We start from the raw sequence: 18,700 nt of genomic DNA, 5'->3' as shown, positions 1-18,700 counted from the left end.
TCAGGCTGATTCTCTACATACCTGTAGTGGTCAGCTCAGATGTTTAGGTTTTGAAATCCAAGAAAGTAAAGTTTATAAAATCATCAGCTTCTTGAGTGACAGCAGCTGAGGAGCAGATCATATCTGGGGGAGTATTCATAGTTATCCCCTTCCCCTGTTAGAATTAGCAAAGGTATTATACAATTGATTTACTTAGACTTGCAGGACCTGTGGTGAGGTCATACCCATGTGACCAGAAGGGGTGGGGCCTCAACAAACAGAAAAATGTTTCTTCCTGGTATCGGCTCTGTTGGCTGAGGCCCCTCCCTTCTGGTCACATGGGTATGACTTCACACAGATCCTGCAAGTCAAAGTAAATCAATTGTATAATACGTATGCTAATTCTAAAGGGTGGAGGGGATAACTATGAATTCCCTCCCCCTTCCCGCTATTATCTGATCCTCAGCTGCTGTCACTCAAGAAGCTGCTGATTTTATAAACGTTACTTTTTTGGATTTCAAAACCTAAACATCCGAAGTGACCACTACAGATATGTAGCGAATCAGCCTGATAGTGCCAGTATAACCAGTATGCCAGTTTAAGTTATATAAAAAAAATCCTGCTGATTGGTTCCCTTTAAATGTGTTCCCTGGCTACAGATTTATTTACAAAGATAACAAACTGCGCTGTACTCACCTCCTTGAATCACCTCTTCCATTGTTCCCGGTGTTTGGTATTTGCTGCAGTAATGACCATCACCACAGCGGATTTAGCTGGGTGTTCCCGTGTAGGAGGAATGCGGGTCCATAGCCACTGAGCTCACTGATTTGGCTGCTGCGCTGTCATGATGACATCAGCGCCACAGTCAACGCCAGACACCGATAACAGCAGTGGGGACTTGCTGACTGACCTGGGGAAGTGAGTACAGCACAGTTCGTTTTTTTTTATAGGAAGCTGCAGCCAAAGGATACATTTTATTTAAAGGGAACAACCAATTTATTGAGATAGAGATTTACAAACAACCAGCTTGTAAGAGGGGCTCCCCCTATTCCCAACACTCACAATGCAGTTACAGATTACTATTACTACTTTTTAGTTTTTTTGAGGTTTTTTGCTAGAGACTGTGGCACAGTAATTTTTAACCTTTGTCAGGCTGCATGATTTTGCCAAAATTTCTCGACCCCTTATCTCGGAAGGGGGTGGAGATATTTTATTGAAATTTGGCCAATATATTCTGGACCAAAACTGCTGAGATGTCACGAAATTTCAGCCCTCTACGGCTTTTCAAAAAAAAAAAAATTATTGATTATTATTAATTAAAAAAAGGGAATAGTTACAATTGTACCTATTCAGCCGGACGAAGGTTAAACTGTGTTGAGGAGTACAGCCAAGCTGAGTTGCACCACAGTAACTCCCGACTTACCTCAAATTTATTATGCCCCTATAGGTCTCTAGGAGGCTACTTTCTGCTATTTCTAGCCTACCTATGCTCACAGGGTTACAGTCATGAAATAGCCAGGGAATTGCTTTTCCTCTCCAAGAATCCTCATGGCCACCCATGGTGCTAGCTTTAAAAAGACGCTGTCAGCGAAAAATTACTGTTCAAACCAAGCACATGCGCTCGGTGCATCATGTCAGGGAACAAACATTTAAAAACATCTTTCCACCTGCTTGTTTTCCTCGTGGTGAAGACAAATTTATTGACTATATACCTCAATAATCCATCTTGTCTCCTGGCAATTCTTTGGGATCTCCTTCAGCAGAACAGAAAGGCCACGTATTTCCTTCTGCAGAGTCCTCTAATTGAATCCTTCCTGTGGCTACATCCCCACCGGCTAACACCGTCATAGTCCAAGCATATGGAAATGGGTACCATCAATATAGCTTACAATAAAAGTACACCTTTTGCTTACAGAACACAGTACAAAACTTTCAGGAAATACACAGGAGGAAGCATAAGCCATTTAGGCTGGGGACACATGAGCATTACTGTGAGTGCATCGCATGACACTTGGCTCCCACTCTGCTAGAGTATAAGCCGAGTGTCATGCCACTGTGATGCAATCCTGCAATTGCATCACAGCTGCAGAGAAGTCGGGCGCTGCGGAGGAGGGGTAGGGACTAATCTACCTATCTCCTCCATTGTCAGCTGATATGTATATCGCACTGCACTCTGGTGTAATGCGAGTGCAGTGCAATGTTTCTCTAGCACCCATAGACTAGTATGGGTGCGAGTGAAAATTGATCGGATTCCACCCGCAGCATACTGTGATTATTTTCTTGGTCCGATTAGGGCTGAGAAAAAATTGCACATCAGAACGGCTCCATAGAGTAACATTGTTCCAAGTGAAATGCGATTTTTTTTTATCGCATTCTACTCGCTCCGTTTTGCTCGCCATGTGTCCTTAGCCTTATACTCAAACTCCCAGAACCACATTTGGCTTGATTCTGTCTCACTTTGTTCACAGTTCCCTATCTCTGCTAGACTTGGAGGAATGGTCCCATCAGCAGGCCAGAGTCAAACTCTCTCTCCTTCCCCTGTACACTCCAATTGATGACTTATATACTCACAACCTACACACCAATGAATGACGCAAAAGAATGCAGTCTCTCCAATAGCTCCATTGTCTCACAGAGACAGTGTCTGGGCCTTGTGCACAGCCCCACTCCGATTCTCAATATGTCTTATTATTATTTGCCTCCAGCCCTGGAGTATCCCAGAGACCAGGAATGCTAGCAGGGTTTGGCACGTCGCCATGTACTTCAACAAAAGGATAAACAGGTGCAATGCACCAGAGAAATGGTAGGCAACAATGACGCACAGCCATCTGGGCAGCAGTAAATTAACGGTGCACACACATATACTATAATGGGAAAATATGTGGATACCCCACCTTACAAGCTGGTTTATTATGGGGCAAGCTGCCATCATTGCATCTCTACAATTGGGTCTTTATGACCTTTTTTATAAACCGAATCAAGCTGGAACTTAAAATGTTTACAAAGTATTGTAATCTGCTTATAATGGAGGATTGAATTCTGATTATCCACTGCATATCCTAGTTATGTGGAAACCCTGAATATTTAGCTGACATTGCAAACCTACCTGAATGTCACACTTGTACTTACATTGCATCTGATTGCATGAGAACCATGGAGCTCTGATATGGGATCTAGTATCTGAGCTGTTCTCCATTACCACAATGATGATTAAAAATTGAATGTAAAAACTGAAATCAAGTTTTTAACTTGTGCCATTTCAATTTCAGCTTTCATAGTTTTTAAAAAAAACAAAAAAAAAATAGCTAGAAAATGTTCTGGTTTAAAACCCAAGCTATTATTCAGCAAAACCTCTGATGGATCCCATATCTGACAGTAGATCATTGTATACTAACCAATCCGTCAGTTTGCAATTATTAAAGCAGATATGTCACCAGATTTCATAATGCCAACTGTATAAACTATAACATATCTCAGATGAAGTTAGTGTACTTACTTTGAAAATATATGTCCTGAATCTGATATTAAAATGGCAGATTTATGAATTCAGCTACAGTGAGAGAGTATGCGGATTGTATTGTGAAATCACTGCTGACAGATCGACTTTAATGAATTAAATTTGGAGTCTATGTGATCATGTTAAATGTATTGAAAACAAAAGTTTTCAATAAAAGTTGTTGAAAGTTTGCAAGTCTTGATACAAGTTATTGCACATGTCATGAGCTAATAAACAAATCAAACAACATTCTAAAGTATTTATTTTTTAGATTGGATTGACTTACGGACATAGTTCTAACCTACACATTGTCTACAGCATTCATAACATTTGACCTATAGAGCATCAGTTATAGACTACACTGTCTAATACATTAAGCATGCTTATCAGCTTAGTACACAGTATATACACTCTCCGTCATCACTCATTGCACCCTGTAGAATCACAATAATTAAGCTGGCATGACGCTGGACAGAATCAGTGGTTTCACATGGTATAGATCCATACCAGACCAGTGTTCACTATCAAGTCCTTCGAGGCTTAGGTTAAGCTTAAAGCCGTGTTGGTACAGTCAAAGTCTACCGATTTGATATACAGTAGCGATCTACCATCTATGTCTAATCAGTGGGGTTGGCCACTCTTCTCCCTGCTAAACTCTTATACAAAAAACAGTGCTGCCAATTTAGCACAGTATCCCGTTGGATCTAGATGGTTAACTATAGAGGCCTCGTGGTCAGCTATGAACTATAGTTGACATCCAATACAACCTCCTTAAAAAGCAAGATGCATCTGACTCTGACCAAAGGGACTTGCTGTTCCTCCAGCATTGCTGCCACTTTGTTCTAGTACTCTGTAGGGTCATATAGGCTCATCATCCACTGATCGGATACTGATGTTATAGTCTAGAGGGGTCCCCAACCTGTAACTCGGGTGCCATGTGGCTCACATGCCTGTGGAAAAGCTTTGGCTGTCATTATACCAGTAATGGGGGTTCTGGGTGTCACTACTTTGAGGGGGCGGCACTGGATTTGGCTTGCGACTAGTGTTGAGCGTACCCAGACCGGGAAAATCCAGATCCGCACGGTTTGAGTGGCGGATCCGAGTCCGATCCGGATGCGGGATTCTGGGTGCACGATCCGGATTCGGGGTTTTTTGTTTTTTTTTTCTCTCTCTCTCTTTCTCTCTCTCTTTCTCTCTCTCTTTCTCTCTCTTGCTCTCTCTCTCTCTCTTTCTCTCTCTCTTTCTCTCTCCCTCTCTCTCTCTTTCTCTCTCTCTTTCTCTCTCTCCTGTGCTGAGATAATCTTATATACAGTATGTGTCCCTGCTGTGTACTGTGTAATGGCTGTGTCTGACCGTAGAGGGACATGGTCTGATCATACCACATCTCCTGGACAGAGGAGGATGCAAAAGCGTATACAGATAGAACAGGATGGGATTGTATCTGATTCTTTTTTTGAGGTAAAACATTTTCCTTCCTGTTTCTAAAAAATATTTTATCACTGTGACAAGGCGACCGGTCATATTGTGAATGACAAGTATATTCCACGGAAGTGATGTGATCATAGTATCATCATAGTATTATAGTTTTTAAGGTTGAAGGGAGACTCTAAGTCCATCTAGTTCAACCCGTAGCCTAACATGTTGATCCAGAGGAAGGCAAAAAAAACCCAATGTGGCAAACAAGTTCCAATGGGGAAAAAATTTCCTTCCTGACTCCACATCCGGCAATCAGACTAGTTCCCTGGATCAATACCCTGTCATAAAGTCTAATGTACATAACTGGTAATAATAATAGATCCTGGGAGTTCTTTCTGGTACATGTAGTACCACATCTTCCTATAGTATTGAATGGGCCAGGATTACGGATGGCTATGAGATGGGTGGGACTGGCCATCCACATACCCCTGCCTATGGGTGTGTCTGACACAGGTCTTAATTAGCTTGTTTGGCACATGAGTCAGTGAATGTGAAGCAGTGTGTGGAACAGCACTGCATGAGGAGCAGTCTCTGGCAGGTAAAGAGGCTGCTATTCTCAGAGAGGTTGTAGCCTCTGGAAGGAACTCACCTAAAGAAGCGTTGGTTGCCGTCAACCATCTGGAACTGAGTGTGTGGAGGCTGAGGGAGCTCCACTGACACTGGTAGTGTCCAAACTTGAGCGGGCGGTCCGCGACAAAGACGGACCAGAAATCCGTGTTCCTGGGGAAACAGCCGGCAAGAGGTAAAGAGGCTGTTGGACTCCGAGAAAGAGGCACAGAAACCTCTTTGGAGTTAATGCACTGGTATCCGGTTTAACTGTGTATTGTTTGTGATTTTGTTTGGAGAAGCGGTTTATGCTGGATTTTTTAATAAACCGTTTGGACTTTTTAAGACTTTGTGTTCCTGTGTTACCTTGGAAATGCAGCCAAGTGAGTGTCCCCCTTCATGTGAGCAGGCAAACGCTTAAACCACATAGAATAATTGCGATCCTGTGCTGTAATGGTTATATACTTTATTAGCTCTTACCCAGCCCAGGAGATGTGGTACGTGTTCCTTGCATGGTCAGAAACAGCCATAACACAGTACATAGCAGGGAATCATATATAAGATTATCTCAGCACAGGAACATTTTTTTTAAATACATCCAATTGTATCAATTATTCTTATTCTAAGATCAATTAAGTAAAATGAACTTTAAAATGAACGTTGTTCATGGGAAAATCCCTTTAAGTTAAGTCATCAATGTCTGATTGGCAGGGGTCCGACACCCCGCACTCCTTGCGATCAGCTGTTCTCGGTCCCTGCGTCGGCAGCAGGCAGCTGGAAATGCTGATCGGCAGGAATGACGTATGTTGGACACCGGCAGATCAGACATTGATCACCTATCCTAAGGATAAGCCATCAATGTAAACGTAGTGGACAACCCCTTTAAAATCCTTCCATTCTTTTCATGTTGATTAACATCATCACATCCAGGACATAACCTGCACTTGATTTCTTTCACCTTCCTTATACCTTATCTCAGAAAATGTTTTATCACTTGTCACTTCCTTGTTCACAAATGTTGCAATATCTGTTAAACAAAGGGGCTCCACTCAAAATATCGGGAACTTGGACCATTGTACTACATTGGACTTTGGACTACAGGTCTATCTATTTGCTGTATACATCCTAGTTTTTCGATATGGTTGACTATCACTCGTCCTACATTTCAAAGTACAAAGTATACACTTGAATTTGCTGAATTGTTGAGCAGACAACTGTATATGGCTGATTTTAGCTGTAGGTCTGTCATTGTCTTAATGATTTATGGATCATTAGAATTGTGATAAGTAAAGGTAAGTAAAGAAGTAATGTTCACATTTTTAAGTATTTCTTTAAAATATTTAATGATCCAATTTTTAGGTTTGGTATGTAAATCAATGAGGCAGATACTGATTTGATAATTCATTAGGCTGTTGTGCAGTAACTCTTATAACACTGTCACTGTCATTTTACTTATATGTCATTGTATCAGTGCAAAGGGTCAGCGAGAAAGGTAATTCAAGGTCAGAAGTATCTCACAGTGGAACTGCCATATAAAATAGGATACCATAAATGTTATTTCACCAAGTTATAGATATTATTATTATTATTATTGCGCCATTTATTCCATGGCGCTTTACAAGATAGATATCACATGTAAGGTTACGAGAGGACAATCACATCATAATATGACTATTTAATGACTGATGGATTAACATATACTTCAAATATATTGGATCAGGTAAGTGTAGACCGGCTACAGGTGCAATGATTGCAGAGACATAACATGTGAATATAAATATATCATAGGTTTCAAACAATGACAGAAGCATGGCATGAGTTTTATATTTTTCAATAGCTCCAATATTAGTTCTCCAAAATTAGCCACTTCTAAATCTCAGACAATATGGTGTTATGTGTCATTGTGTAACAAATAAAAAAATGCTCCAGCACAATGATATCCATGGCACACAATATAAGTCATACAAATTAAGCATAGGACATTGTACTGAAAGGGGTTTTCTAGATACGCATATTAATAATGCGTTGTAAGGTCTATCAGAAATTAAGACATTTCATAATTTACTTGTTAAAATTCTGCTCTGTTCCTTAGCTGTCACGTGTGGTCATGTGACCTACAGATTATTACTTCCTGCTACAGTCATCCCAAAGCACAGAGCAGAGAGATTTTATGTCTGTGCTTTGAATGGCTCAGCCAGAAGCTCTGCAGTATTATTATTATTATTATTATTTATTTTTATAGCGCCATTTATTCCATGGCACTTTACAGTGAAAGAGGGTATATGTACAACAATCATTAATAGAACATAACAGACTGGTATAGGAGGCGAGAGGACCCTGCCCGTGAGGGCTCACAGTCTATAGGGAATGGGTGATGGTACAATAGGTAAGCAGTATGATTAGTATTGTGATATATTGGAAGTGTGGCCCTCAGCAAGTTTACAGTGACTGGAGATGTGTGAAGGAAGGAGGAGAGAGTCCTTGCAGGCTCCACTCAGCACATGTAATGCCATCAGCTTGTGCCTTGGGCCACGAAAAATGGAGCTGGACAGTCCAGAGTGCTAGATTACATCATAATAAATGACTACAGATATGACTGAATACCCCCTACAGTACACTCAGGCTGTGTGGTGTCAGCAGCAATAACATTATTGATTGCAGAAGAGTGTCGTGTCAGGATAGCACATACTAGTCTATTACCATGTGGTTTTTATGATATAGAACCTGCACTTTTTTAATGAATTATCAATAAACAGAATTTTTACTACATTTTTGGACTTGGATGCGGGAGCTCTTTTTCTATTTGCACAAACTAGTTGACGTATGAGGAATGTTAGGAAGGAGAAACTGTATGTGCAGTGATTTATTAATCTTGAAACTTTATAGGAGCTGTTAGAAGAGTGAGGATGGGAATGTGTGAGTAGAGGGACAGATACAGCACAAAGGCACAAAAGAAGAGCTGGCAGGAAGTTGAGGGTGAAACCAACAACAACCATTTAAATGGCTACATGGGCCTAAAGAGGAGCTAAAAACAAAAGAAAAGATAACATAAACATTTGGGGACCCATTTCAGGAACATCCAGAGTGTTTTTTCCTTTTTTTCATGTGTGCCTGGAAAACCCCTTTAAAAAGTGTTCCTACCAGTGTAAGTTATGGCCTATAGTTAACCATCACTTTTTGAAAGTGGATATCCGAATACCAGGAAACCCGCCCATTCATTATCTGCACTGTGATATGCAGGAAAATGCAAACAGCCCCATTCACTTAAATAGGGCTACGCTCAGTTACCTCCACATTGAGTGGCCAGGATTTTGGTCAGTTTATTCTCTGAGGTCAGACCCCACCAATCAAAAGATGTGGCATAACATTGTTAGATGAGAAAAGCCTATTAAGTAAGCCATTTCTTCACGTCAAAGAATCAAACATGTATTAGAATAATTAGTGGATTTAGGAAGTTCTGCTAATTTTAATATTAAAAGTAAGAATTGAATTATTGATCTAATGCAACAATTGACACTACATATCATAGGATTTCTTAGCATTCAATTAGCACATAGAAATGTAAAACTATCATTGTCTAAGTGATTATGAAGCATCATCGCACCTCATTTTGACTGTGCATTGTCACTGGTCCTATACTGAGTTGAACGCTCACTATAAAATGTATAATTCACTTGCTTTATCTTACAACACGTTTGTACAGTTGGTTTCCCTGACACGGCTTCATTCAATATTAATGTGTTTTTCATCCTAACCTGATTGTTGAGTGTCACAAATAAACCAAAACTACTTATCTAATGTTCACATGAAAACAGCGGTTCCCTCTGCTCCTTATGACATCACTGTTCTCGAGAGCGTGCGCGACTCTATGGTGATTGGTTGGAAGCAGCCGAAATTCACTGGAGGTGTGGACATTCATGGATACTACATCAACTTTCGGGAAGTTGTGCATGGCATTCAAGGGACGTGGAAGGAGGCCAACATCAAAGCCATAAGCGACAGGGCCTACAGGGTAAATATTGCTATTGAATGTATGTAAGTCCAAGTAGTCTAAAATCCAGGACATGACTTATAAAAGCAATCACTTCATATTCAAGCATATTATAATGTTTATTATCTGTAACCAGCCAGACAGATCTTGCTTTTGAATTCAATCAATCTAAAAATATTTTAACCTTTTTTCACTTATGTAACATTTAAAGGGGTTCTTGCAAAAACGATAAATAATTTAAGATCCGTGGGGGTCTGAACTTTGGGACCCCCACCAATTATGAAAACTGGAATTCTAAATACCCCCTATGTGAATGAAGAGACTGAGGATGTGCACCCATTGTTTCATTAACTGTCTATATAGGTTTATGAACAGTGGTTACACATGCCCAGTAATGCTTCATTCACACAGCTGACTTTGAGATCCTTGTTCTCTAAATCAGTGGGAGTCTCAGCAGTTGGATCTTATGTAATTCTAAATCCGTGGATTGATGATAAATGTTGTTTATTGACAACCCATTTAAGGCTTTTTCATCTCATTAGAGCCCTACATAATGGCCCCACATAGGTCTCCATACAGAATAATGAGTCCTATATAACTCTCCATACAGAAAAATGGGCCCACATAGTTCTCCATACAGAATAATGAGCCCCACATAACCTTCCATACAGAATGGGCCCGACGTTGTCCTCCGTACAGAATAATGGGCACCCATACAGAATAATGTGCCCCACATTGCCCTCCATACAGAATAATGGGCCCCACAGAGTCCTCCATACAGACCAATGTGCCCCATATAGCCCTCCATAAAGAATAATGCGCCCCACATAGTCCTCCATACAGAGTAATGGGCTCACATAGCCCTCCATACAGAATAATGGGCTCCACATAGCCCTCCATACAAAAAAATGGGCCCCACATAGCCCTCCATGCAGAATAATAAGCCTCACATAGCCCTCCATAAAGAATAATGTGCCGCACATAGTCCTCCATACAGAATAATGAGCCCCACATAGCCCTCCATACAGAATTGTGTGCCCCATAGCTCGCCATACAGCATAATGAGCCACACATAGTCTTCCATAAAGAATAATGTGCCCCACATAATTGTCCGTACAGAATAATGTGTCCCTTATAGCCCTTCATACAGAATAATGGGCCCCACATAGTTCTCTATAAAGAATAATGTACACCACATAGTCCTCCATACAGAGTAATGGGCCCAACATAGCCCTCCATACAGAATAATGGGCCCCACATAGTTCTCCGTTCAGGATAGTGTGCTCCATATAGCCCTTCATACAGAATAATGGGCCCCACATAGTTCTCTATAAAGAATAATGGGCCCCACATAGCCTTCCATTCAGAATAATGGGCTCCACATAGCCCTCCATAGAAAATAATGGGCCCCACATAGCCTTCCATACAGAATAATGGGCTCCACATAGCTCTCCATAGAAAATAATGGGGCCCACATAGCCCTCCATACAGAATAATGGGCCCCACATAGCCCTCCATACAGAATTATATGCCCCATAGCCCCCCATACAGAATAACAGGCCACACATAGTCCTCCATAAAGAATAATGTGCCCCACATAGTCGTCCGTACAGAATAATGTGCCCGATATAGCCCCCATACAGAATAATGTGCCCCACATAGTCATCCATACAAAATAATGTGCCCCATATAGCCCTTCATAGGGAATAATGGGTGCAACATAGTTCTCTATAAAGAATAATGGACACCACATAGTCCTCCATACCGAGTAATAGACCTTACATAGTCCTCTATACAGAGTAATGGGCCTCCCATAGCCCTCCATACAGAATAATACGCCTCACATAGTCCTCCATACATAATAAGGGGCCGCACATAGTCCTTCATACAGAATAGTGGATTATATATGGTCCTCCATACAGAATAATGTGCCCCACATAGTCGACCATAAAGAATAATGTGCCCCATATAGCCCTTTATACAGAATATTGGGTCCCACATAGTCCTCTATAAAGAATAATGGATGCCACATAGTCCTCCATTTAGAATAATGCGCCCCACATATTCTTCCATACAAAATGTTGAGCCTCACATAGCCCTCCATATAGAAATGTTGACAGCACCCAGCATCGCTGGCCAAATAAAATCAGCCTGTGGTCCAGATTTTGCCCTAGGGACACAGTTTGACATACAGTATGTGCTCTAGTAGAAGGATGAAATAGAACCTTAATATAGGGAAATGACTATTGTAACACTCAACAATATGACTATACAGGATATGTTCTAAAACTCATGTACAAATTGCTCTATTTTCTAATCAGATCAGATTACCCGCAATGAGTTAATATCGTTGATTTTGTGCTGTAGATTCTGAATTTGAAAGAAAACACAATCTATGAATTCCAAGTAGCTGCGTGTAACATAGCGGGAGTGGGGACACCGTCCCAGCCAAGTAAACCATTCAAATGTGAAGAATGGACCATCGCCGTGCCAGGTAATTCCATGGACATGTTATACATTATCTCAAATCCCCACTGCTTTTTTTTCTACTGCTGCATGTCATATGGAAAAAATAAAACACTTTAGATTAGTTTTACACATTTTTCATAGCATATTTTAGAAAAAAATGATTTGCGACATTTTTCCAGCCATGTTTTGCCACATTTTAATAGTAAGTACCAATACGGTCATGGTCAATAGAGAAGTATTTGACGCACTTCACACAGTGCAGGTTCTTTTGCAGCGTTTATTCCACTTTTTGTGAACTTTTCTTTAAATGGAGACTTTTACCATAGATTTCTTTAAAGAAATTTTAAAATACATAGAAAAAATATTGTCTGAATTTAAAAAAATTGTGTGGTACGTTTTACGAAACGTAAGAAATCACTTGATATCTAGTGAACATTTTTCTTACATGCTGTATGGACGTAATGTAAAGGGGGCTTTACACGGAGCGACATCACTAGCGATATCGCTAGCGATGGCACCCGCCCCCGTCGTTTGTGCATCACGGGCAAATCGCTGCCCGTGGCGCACAATCTCGCTTGTCCGTGTCACACGTACAGCGACGTTGCTGTGGGCGGTGAACAACCTCCCCTGAAAGGGGGAGGTTCGTTGTCACAGCGACGTCACAGAGCGGGCCGCCAATAGAAACGGAGGGGCGGAGAGCAGCCGCATCTCCATCACTCCCACCTCGGTGCTCGTTGAGGACACAGGTAAGCTGTAGTTCATCGTTCCTGAGGTGTCACACATAGCGATGTGTGCTTACTCGGGAACGACGAACAACCTGTGTCCTCAACAACCAACAATTTTTTTGAAAATGAACGACGTGTCAACGATGGACGATTTGGTGAGTATTTTCCATCGTTAACGGCCGCTCGTTGGTGTCACACGCAACGACGTCGCTAACGATGCCGGATGTGCGTCACGGAATCCGTGACCCCGGCGATATATCGTTAGATACGTCGTTGCATATAACGGGGCCTTTAGAGTCTAAAATCTAGATTTTGAGATCATCTAAGTTACATTTTTCATGTCTGCATTGAGAAATCCAATACAAAATGAAATAAAGCCAAGTAAAATTCTAGAGTGAAAATGTCCCATTAACAAGACCATGGTTTGATGGTTAAGAGTGGTATGGGCACACCAGATATACATATATAGGCAATTACAGTCTGATTCCAGCTGCTTAGACCACTACCAAATCAGAGTCTCAGATTTCATTGGAGCAGTGGTCAAATTCATTGTCAATCCCTTGAAAACTTAAGGGACTGTCTTTTTAACTTGATCACAACTTCATTCAAATGAAGAACTCAGCACCCAAGTTCTTGTGAATGGTAGGGTTCAAAGTGGTGGGACCACCAAATACCAGATGTCTATAACGTTTCCTTTGGATAGGTGATAATTTGTAATTTTTAGACACCAAAGAATACAATTGTTCACCATGTTTATTTTTGTTGTGCATAGGACCACCACATGAGCTCAGCCTCTCAGAAGTCAGGAGTAGCTCTATGGTTCTTTTGTGGAAGACTCCAGTCTATACTGGTCGTTCTCCAGTGACTGGCTTTTATGTGGATATTAAGGAAGCAGACGCTCCTGAAGAAACCTGGAAAGGTGTTAACGAGAAACCAACTTCAAATACATACATTAAGGTACTTGATTTAAATGTTTATTCACCTCTTCCAATGTAACATGTAAATGACAGGTCTAGTTTTTACCACTTGTATTACTACTACTTATTGTTAGACATAGACAGTCAGATGATTTTCTTTCTTCTTTTGACCAGAGGTGTATCTAGGCTTTCCAGCACCCGGGGCAAGAATTCAGTTTGCCCCCCCACCAAGTAATTTGGGTAGTCGTCATGTGACCAGTCATCCATATATGATTTGCACACTTACAGTCACGTGGTAACGAGCGGCTCTTAATAATTCTCTCAATGTTCAATGAGAAACGTATGAAGAAAAGCTCATTGTCACATGCAAGTATGAAAATCACATATGAGTGGAGCGGCCATGTGTTGACCAGCTAGTAGAGCTGAATTGTGACAGTGGGTATATTACACACTGTTAGAACTGAGGATAATACACTACTTAATTTTGTAATTAAAGGGGTTGTCCAGATTAGAGATGAAAGTCTGCAGTGAATCTATTCGTGACTTCAGGCTTCTGAATTCTTACAACGCATGCTCTGCACACTTTTAGGATTCTCCGGTGCCAGTGACGAGAATGGAAGATCATGTGAGCAAAAGTATGAGATTTGTACACGTCAGGCCACATTCTGGTTTGATGATTCCAGAGTCAGTCAAATCATTTTCATTGAGCATGTCTGTTCAGCACGTGACCACATCTATGTAAATTGCATACTTGCAGCTTCGTAACCTCCCACTCTCACCGCCGACACCAGAGAATCCTGACAGCGTGCAGTGTGCGCACTGTGGGAATTCAGAAGTCTACAGTCACATAGAGTGACACATGGAGTGACTGCAGGCTCATCACAAACTTGGACAACCCCTTTAATGCTCCTAACAACATAAATAAAAAACATAGTAACCCTTAACTTGTCAGACGGCACAAAACTTTATTAAAGAGATTGTCCACTACTTTAACACTGAAGGCCTTTCCTTAGGATAGATCACCAATGTCTGATTGGTCAGGATCCGGCGCCTGGCACCCCAGCCAATCGCCTGTTCTAGGTGCCGGTGGTGGCAGGTGGCTGGAAGTGCTCAGTTCTGGATCTGCTCCGTCTTCTGATAGTGGCAGCAGGTTCCTATTAAAATCAATGAGGCGGATGTGCAGTACCCGGCCGCGGACACCATCAGAGGACGGAGCAGATCCAGAAATAAGCATTTCTGGCCACCTGCACCAAGAACAGCTGATCAGTGGGGGCCCCATTGCGCTCACATCAGAAGCAATGCGCATGTGGGACCAAGGCCTAATGATAAGACATTGTCAGTATCACAAATAAATATTTACATTCAGGTATCTTATAGATGATGTTGTCTCTAGTCGTTTCTTTCTATTCACCTTGTCCTGACGCCATGATGACTTTTCACATTCACATCTCATCTCTGCAGACTTTCATCTTTTCTGGTCTTCTGCAGCACATCCCATCATGATGCCCCTAAAATAGCAAAATGATTATAATACTTTTATTTAAAAATATCTGCTCTACACTGTGCCCCAGAATAAATAATGGCCCCTCACTGTATTCTCTGCACAAAATATGACCCCACACTGCCCCTCTTATCTTACATGCCCCACACACTCCCTCTCCTTTCCAAACTACTCTTCACACTGTGCTCTCACTGTATCACCCTATACTGCCCAGTCTTTATACTGTGCCCTCTCATCCCACCCCCTCCTCGCTATGGCCTCACACTGTTCTCCAATTCTGCCCCCTCTCCATACCACGTCCCTCCACTACCCAGTATCTATTCTGTGCCCCCTCACATTTTTCTCATCTCTTACTGTCTCCTCACTTTCAACTGCGTGTCCATATACTTTTCCACCTCACTCCCCATCCTGCCCACTTGCTCCTCATACCATGTCACTCTTTATTCTGTGTCCTCAAAATTTCTTTCCCATTAGCTCCCCATACCAGGTCTGTATACATCACCCCTCCCTCTCCCCATACATCACCCCTCACCCTCCCTCTCCCCATACATCACCCCTCACCCTTCCTCTCCCCATATATCACCCCTCACCCTCCCTCTTCCCATACATCACCCCTCACCCTCCCTCTCCCTATACATCACCGCATCCTCCCTCTCCCCATACATCACCCCGCATCCTCCCTCTCCCCATACATCACCTCGCATCCTCTCTCTCCCCATACATCACCCTGCATCCTCCCTCTCCCCATACATCACTCCGCATCCTCCCTCTCCCTATACACCCCCCTCATCATTTCTCTCCCCATACATCACCCCTCATCATTTCTCTCCCCATAGATCATCCCTCATCATTTCTCTCCCTATACATCATCCCTCATCATTTCTCTCCCCATACATCACCCCTCATCATTTCTCTCCCCATAGATCATCCCTCATCATTTCTCTCCCCATACATCACCCCTCATCATTTCTCTCCCCATAAATCATCCCTCATCATTTCTCTCCCCATACATCCCCTCTCATCATTTCTCTCCCCATACATCACCCCTCATCATTTCTTTCCCCATACTGTGCCCAAAGATGCTTCCCCCTCCCCAACCTCTCTTCCCACCATACTGTCAAAAGATCATTCCCCCTTACCCCTACTGTGTATATAGATACTGCTCCCTTCCCATCCTCACTTCTCCATACTGTCTTTAGATACTGCCCCCTTCCCTAACCTCTATCCCCTGATAGTTCCTTCTCCCCACCCTAAGTCCCCCCCTTTCCGTGTGCATAGATACCTCCCCCTCACCCCATAATGTTCCTCCGTCCGTGTATTAAGCTCCACAGTGGAGCACTTATCAGCGCTCTCTGCCGCCTCTGCGCTGCGGCCCTGACTTCCGGGTCAGCAGTCTGATCAGCTGACCTGATCACAGTACAGCTATCACTCTGACCCGGATGTCAGCGCCGGCGTCACCGCTCCAATTGTCCTCGCTTCTGACAAATACGAGGACAATTGAGCAGTGGGAGCCCCGCGCTGCAGCGCTGCACTTTCTATGAGTGCGGTTGTCAGTGTGACAGCTGCGCTCAGAGAATAGCGGCTCCCACCACAGACCGGCAATCGCAGCCCCCGGGGAGACTTTCACAGTGCAGCATCAGGCAGCCCGACAGCGCCCCCCCACAGCTGCGCCCGGGGCAGATGCCCCGCCAGCCTTCCCCTAGATACGCCTATGCTTTTGACTCACAATAATAGTGAAACTCTTGATTTTATAGAGAATCAGCCAGTAGGCTTAATCTGAGAGCTTCATGATGTAGGGTCAGAGAGTCTGATTCCAGGGATGTGTCACTTCCTAAACTGTGTGCTGTAGTTTCAATACACTGGGTTTTATCAGTGGGAGATTACCACTGCAGGACTAGGCCTCACACCAAGTAGACCAGCTAATCTGTGTAACCCCACCCCCACCACTCATTGGCAGCTTGCTGACAACAAACAGGGTACACAGGAAGCTGCCAGTAAGGGGTGTAGGTGTGGTTATGTCATAAACCAGCTCACCTGTCTGGTTGACTGCAAAGGATCCAAAATCCACAGCTTACACTCAAATACACAAATACACTCAATACTTGGTCTGGACTCCTCTTGCATGAATTACTGCAACAATACAGCGTGGCATAGAGACGATCAGCCTGTGGCACTGCTGAGGTGTTATGGAAGCCCAGGCTGCTTTGATAGCCACCTTCAGCTAGTCTGCATTGTCTGGTGTCTCTTATCTTCCTCTTTACAATACCCCATAGATTCTCTATGGGGCTTAGGTCAGGGAAGTTTGCTGACTAATCAAGCACAGTGATACTGTAATGAATGATAAATTGGTAATATTAGATTATCAGTGAAAATAAATTCATATTTTTTTAGAGAGTACCGCCATGGAGACTCAATCATCCAGATTTTTTTTAAATTATTTTTTAAATTTCTGAGTGGGATCACCCCACAATTTCTTATTGGTTTTGTAATCATTTAACATTTGCTGATTTAATTGAAAATAAACTAAGAACCACAGAGCCCCATTTATCAGCCTTTTCGAATGACCAAATCTTCAGTGTCCTTAATGGTAGTGTCCTTTTTCTCCCACATATGTAAATAATAGTCTCCTGTTATATATCTAGATTAATACAGGTTGTTTTTTAAAAAAATTAAATTTAGACCAATTCCTGGAAATGAATTGCAACCCATACTTTTAGTGAGAATAGGATAAAAGTATGGGTTGCAAGTGACAAAATTAGTGGCACGATTAATGTTAATCTGTTGTCCATCTGATTCAATACAAAAGGTGTAGCAAGTTTTTAAGCATCACCTTATCATCAAAATGCACAATCGATTCCGGTGTTCTGGAGGCCCGGCCTTCGGGGGACGAAGAACCAGGTCCTCCACCCCAGACAAACCATGCAAAAAATGTGTTTCTACAGTTAATGTCCAAAATAGTTTGAAATAAATCAAAATGATATGTAGGAGAAAAGCCCGAACCCCTAGAGAACAACATGGTGTGTCCTAGACTAATGATGTATGAAGAAAGGTAAATTGTGTCCGATGACCCGCTTAAACCTTACAATTACATTTCTGTCTCTGTGGGTAGCTTTTTGGTAGATTTCCATCTTGCTCTCCTTGTTCATTTTCTGTACACTGGATTCCCTTCCTTGAGGGTGTCTCAAGGGAGAACCTCTCATTTACATAATCTCTTAGGCAATCTGATGAATCGAAATCATAGTAACTGATACTCACTTTGTTTGTATATCTTCTATATGGTTTAAAAATGGACCTGGGTGTATTAGTAGGTTTTTCTTGTTTGGCCCATCATAAACCACGTCCAATCGATAGTCCCGTAATCCCTTAAACACTTTTTTGTTTTTTTAATAGTTTCCAAATTCTCCCTTAGCTATCCATTTCTTTAAACTTTCGAACTATATTGTTGAATATGATCCTGCGATTGTTTCATTTCCTTCTTAAAAGGGGATATCCGATCTAAATCCATAAGTCTGCAGTCACTCCATGTGTGACTCCTCACATCACATGCACTGTGCGATGTGGTGATTCGCTAGTTTCAGAGCCGGGAACACCGGGGGAGGC

General features: G+C 42.2%; 1 protein-coding gene across 3 annotated transcripts in view; it reads left to right on the top strand.

The window, feature by feature from the left end:
* Positions 1-18,700, top strand: part of MYOM1 (myomesin 1) — a 175,824-nt gene that overhangs the window by 115,708 nt on the left and 41,416 nt on the right. For all 3 annotated transcript variants that reach the window (XM_075314490.1, XM_075314487.1, XM_075314489.1), the window contains 3 exons: positions 9,313-9,509; positions 11,856-11,982; positions 13,455-13,639. In XM_075314490.1, the coding sequence (XP_075170605.1) occupies positions 9,313-9,509; positions 11,856-11,982; positions 13,455-13,639 (509 nt within the window). The remainder of the gene's footprint in view (positions 1-9,312; positions 9,510-11,855; positions 11,983-13,454; positions 13,640-18,700) is intronic.

The sequence above is a fragment of the Anomaloglossus baeobatrachus genome, chromosome 6 (assembly GCF_048569485.1).
Source record: "Anomaloglossus baeobatrachus isolate aAnoBae1 chromosome 6, aAnoBae1.hap1, whole genome shotgun sequence".
NCBI classification, from domain to species: domain Eukaryota; kingdom Metazoa; phylum Chordata; class Amphibia; order Anura; family Aromobatidae; genus Anomaloglossus; species Anomaloglossus baeobatrachus.
Note: the sequence above shows the minus strand (reverse complement) of the source record. Positions and strands in the feature narration are given on the sequence as shown.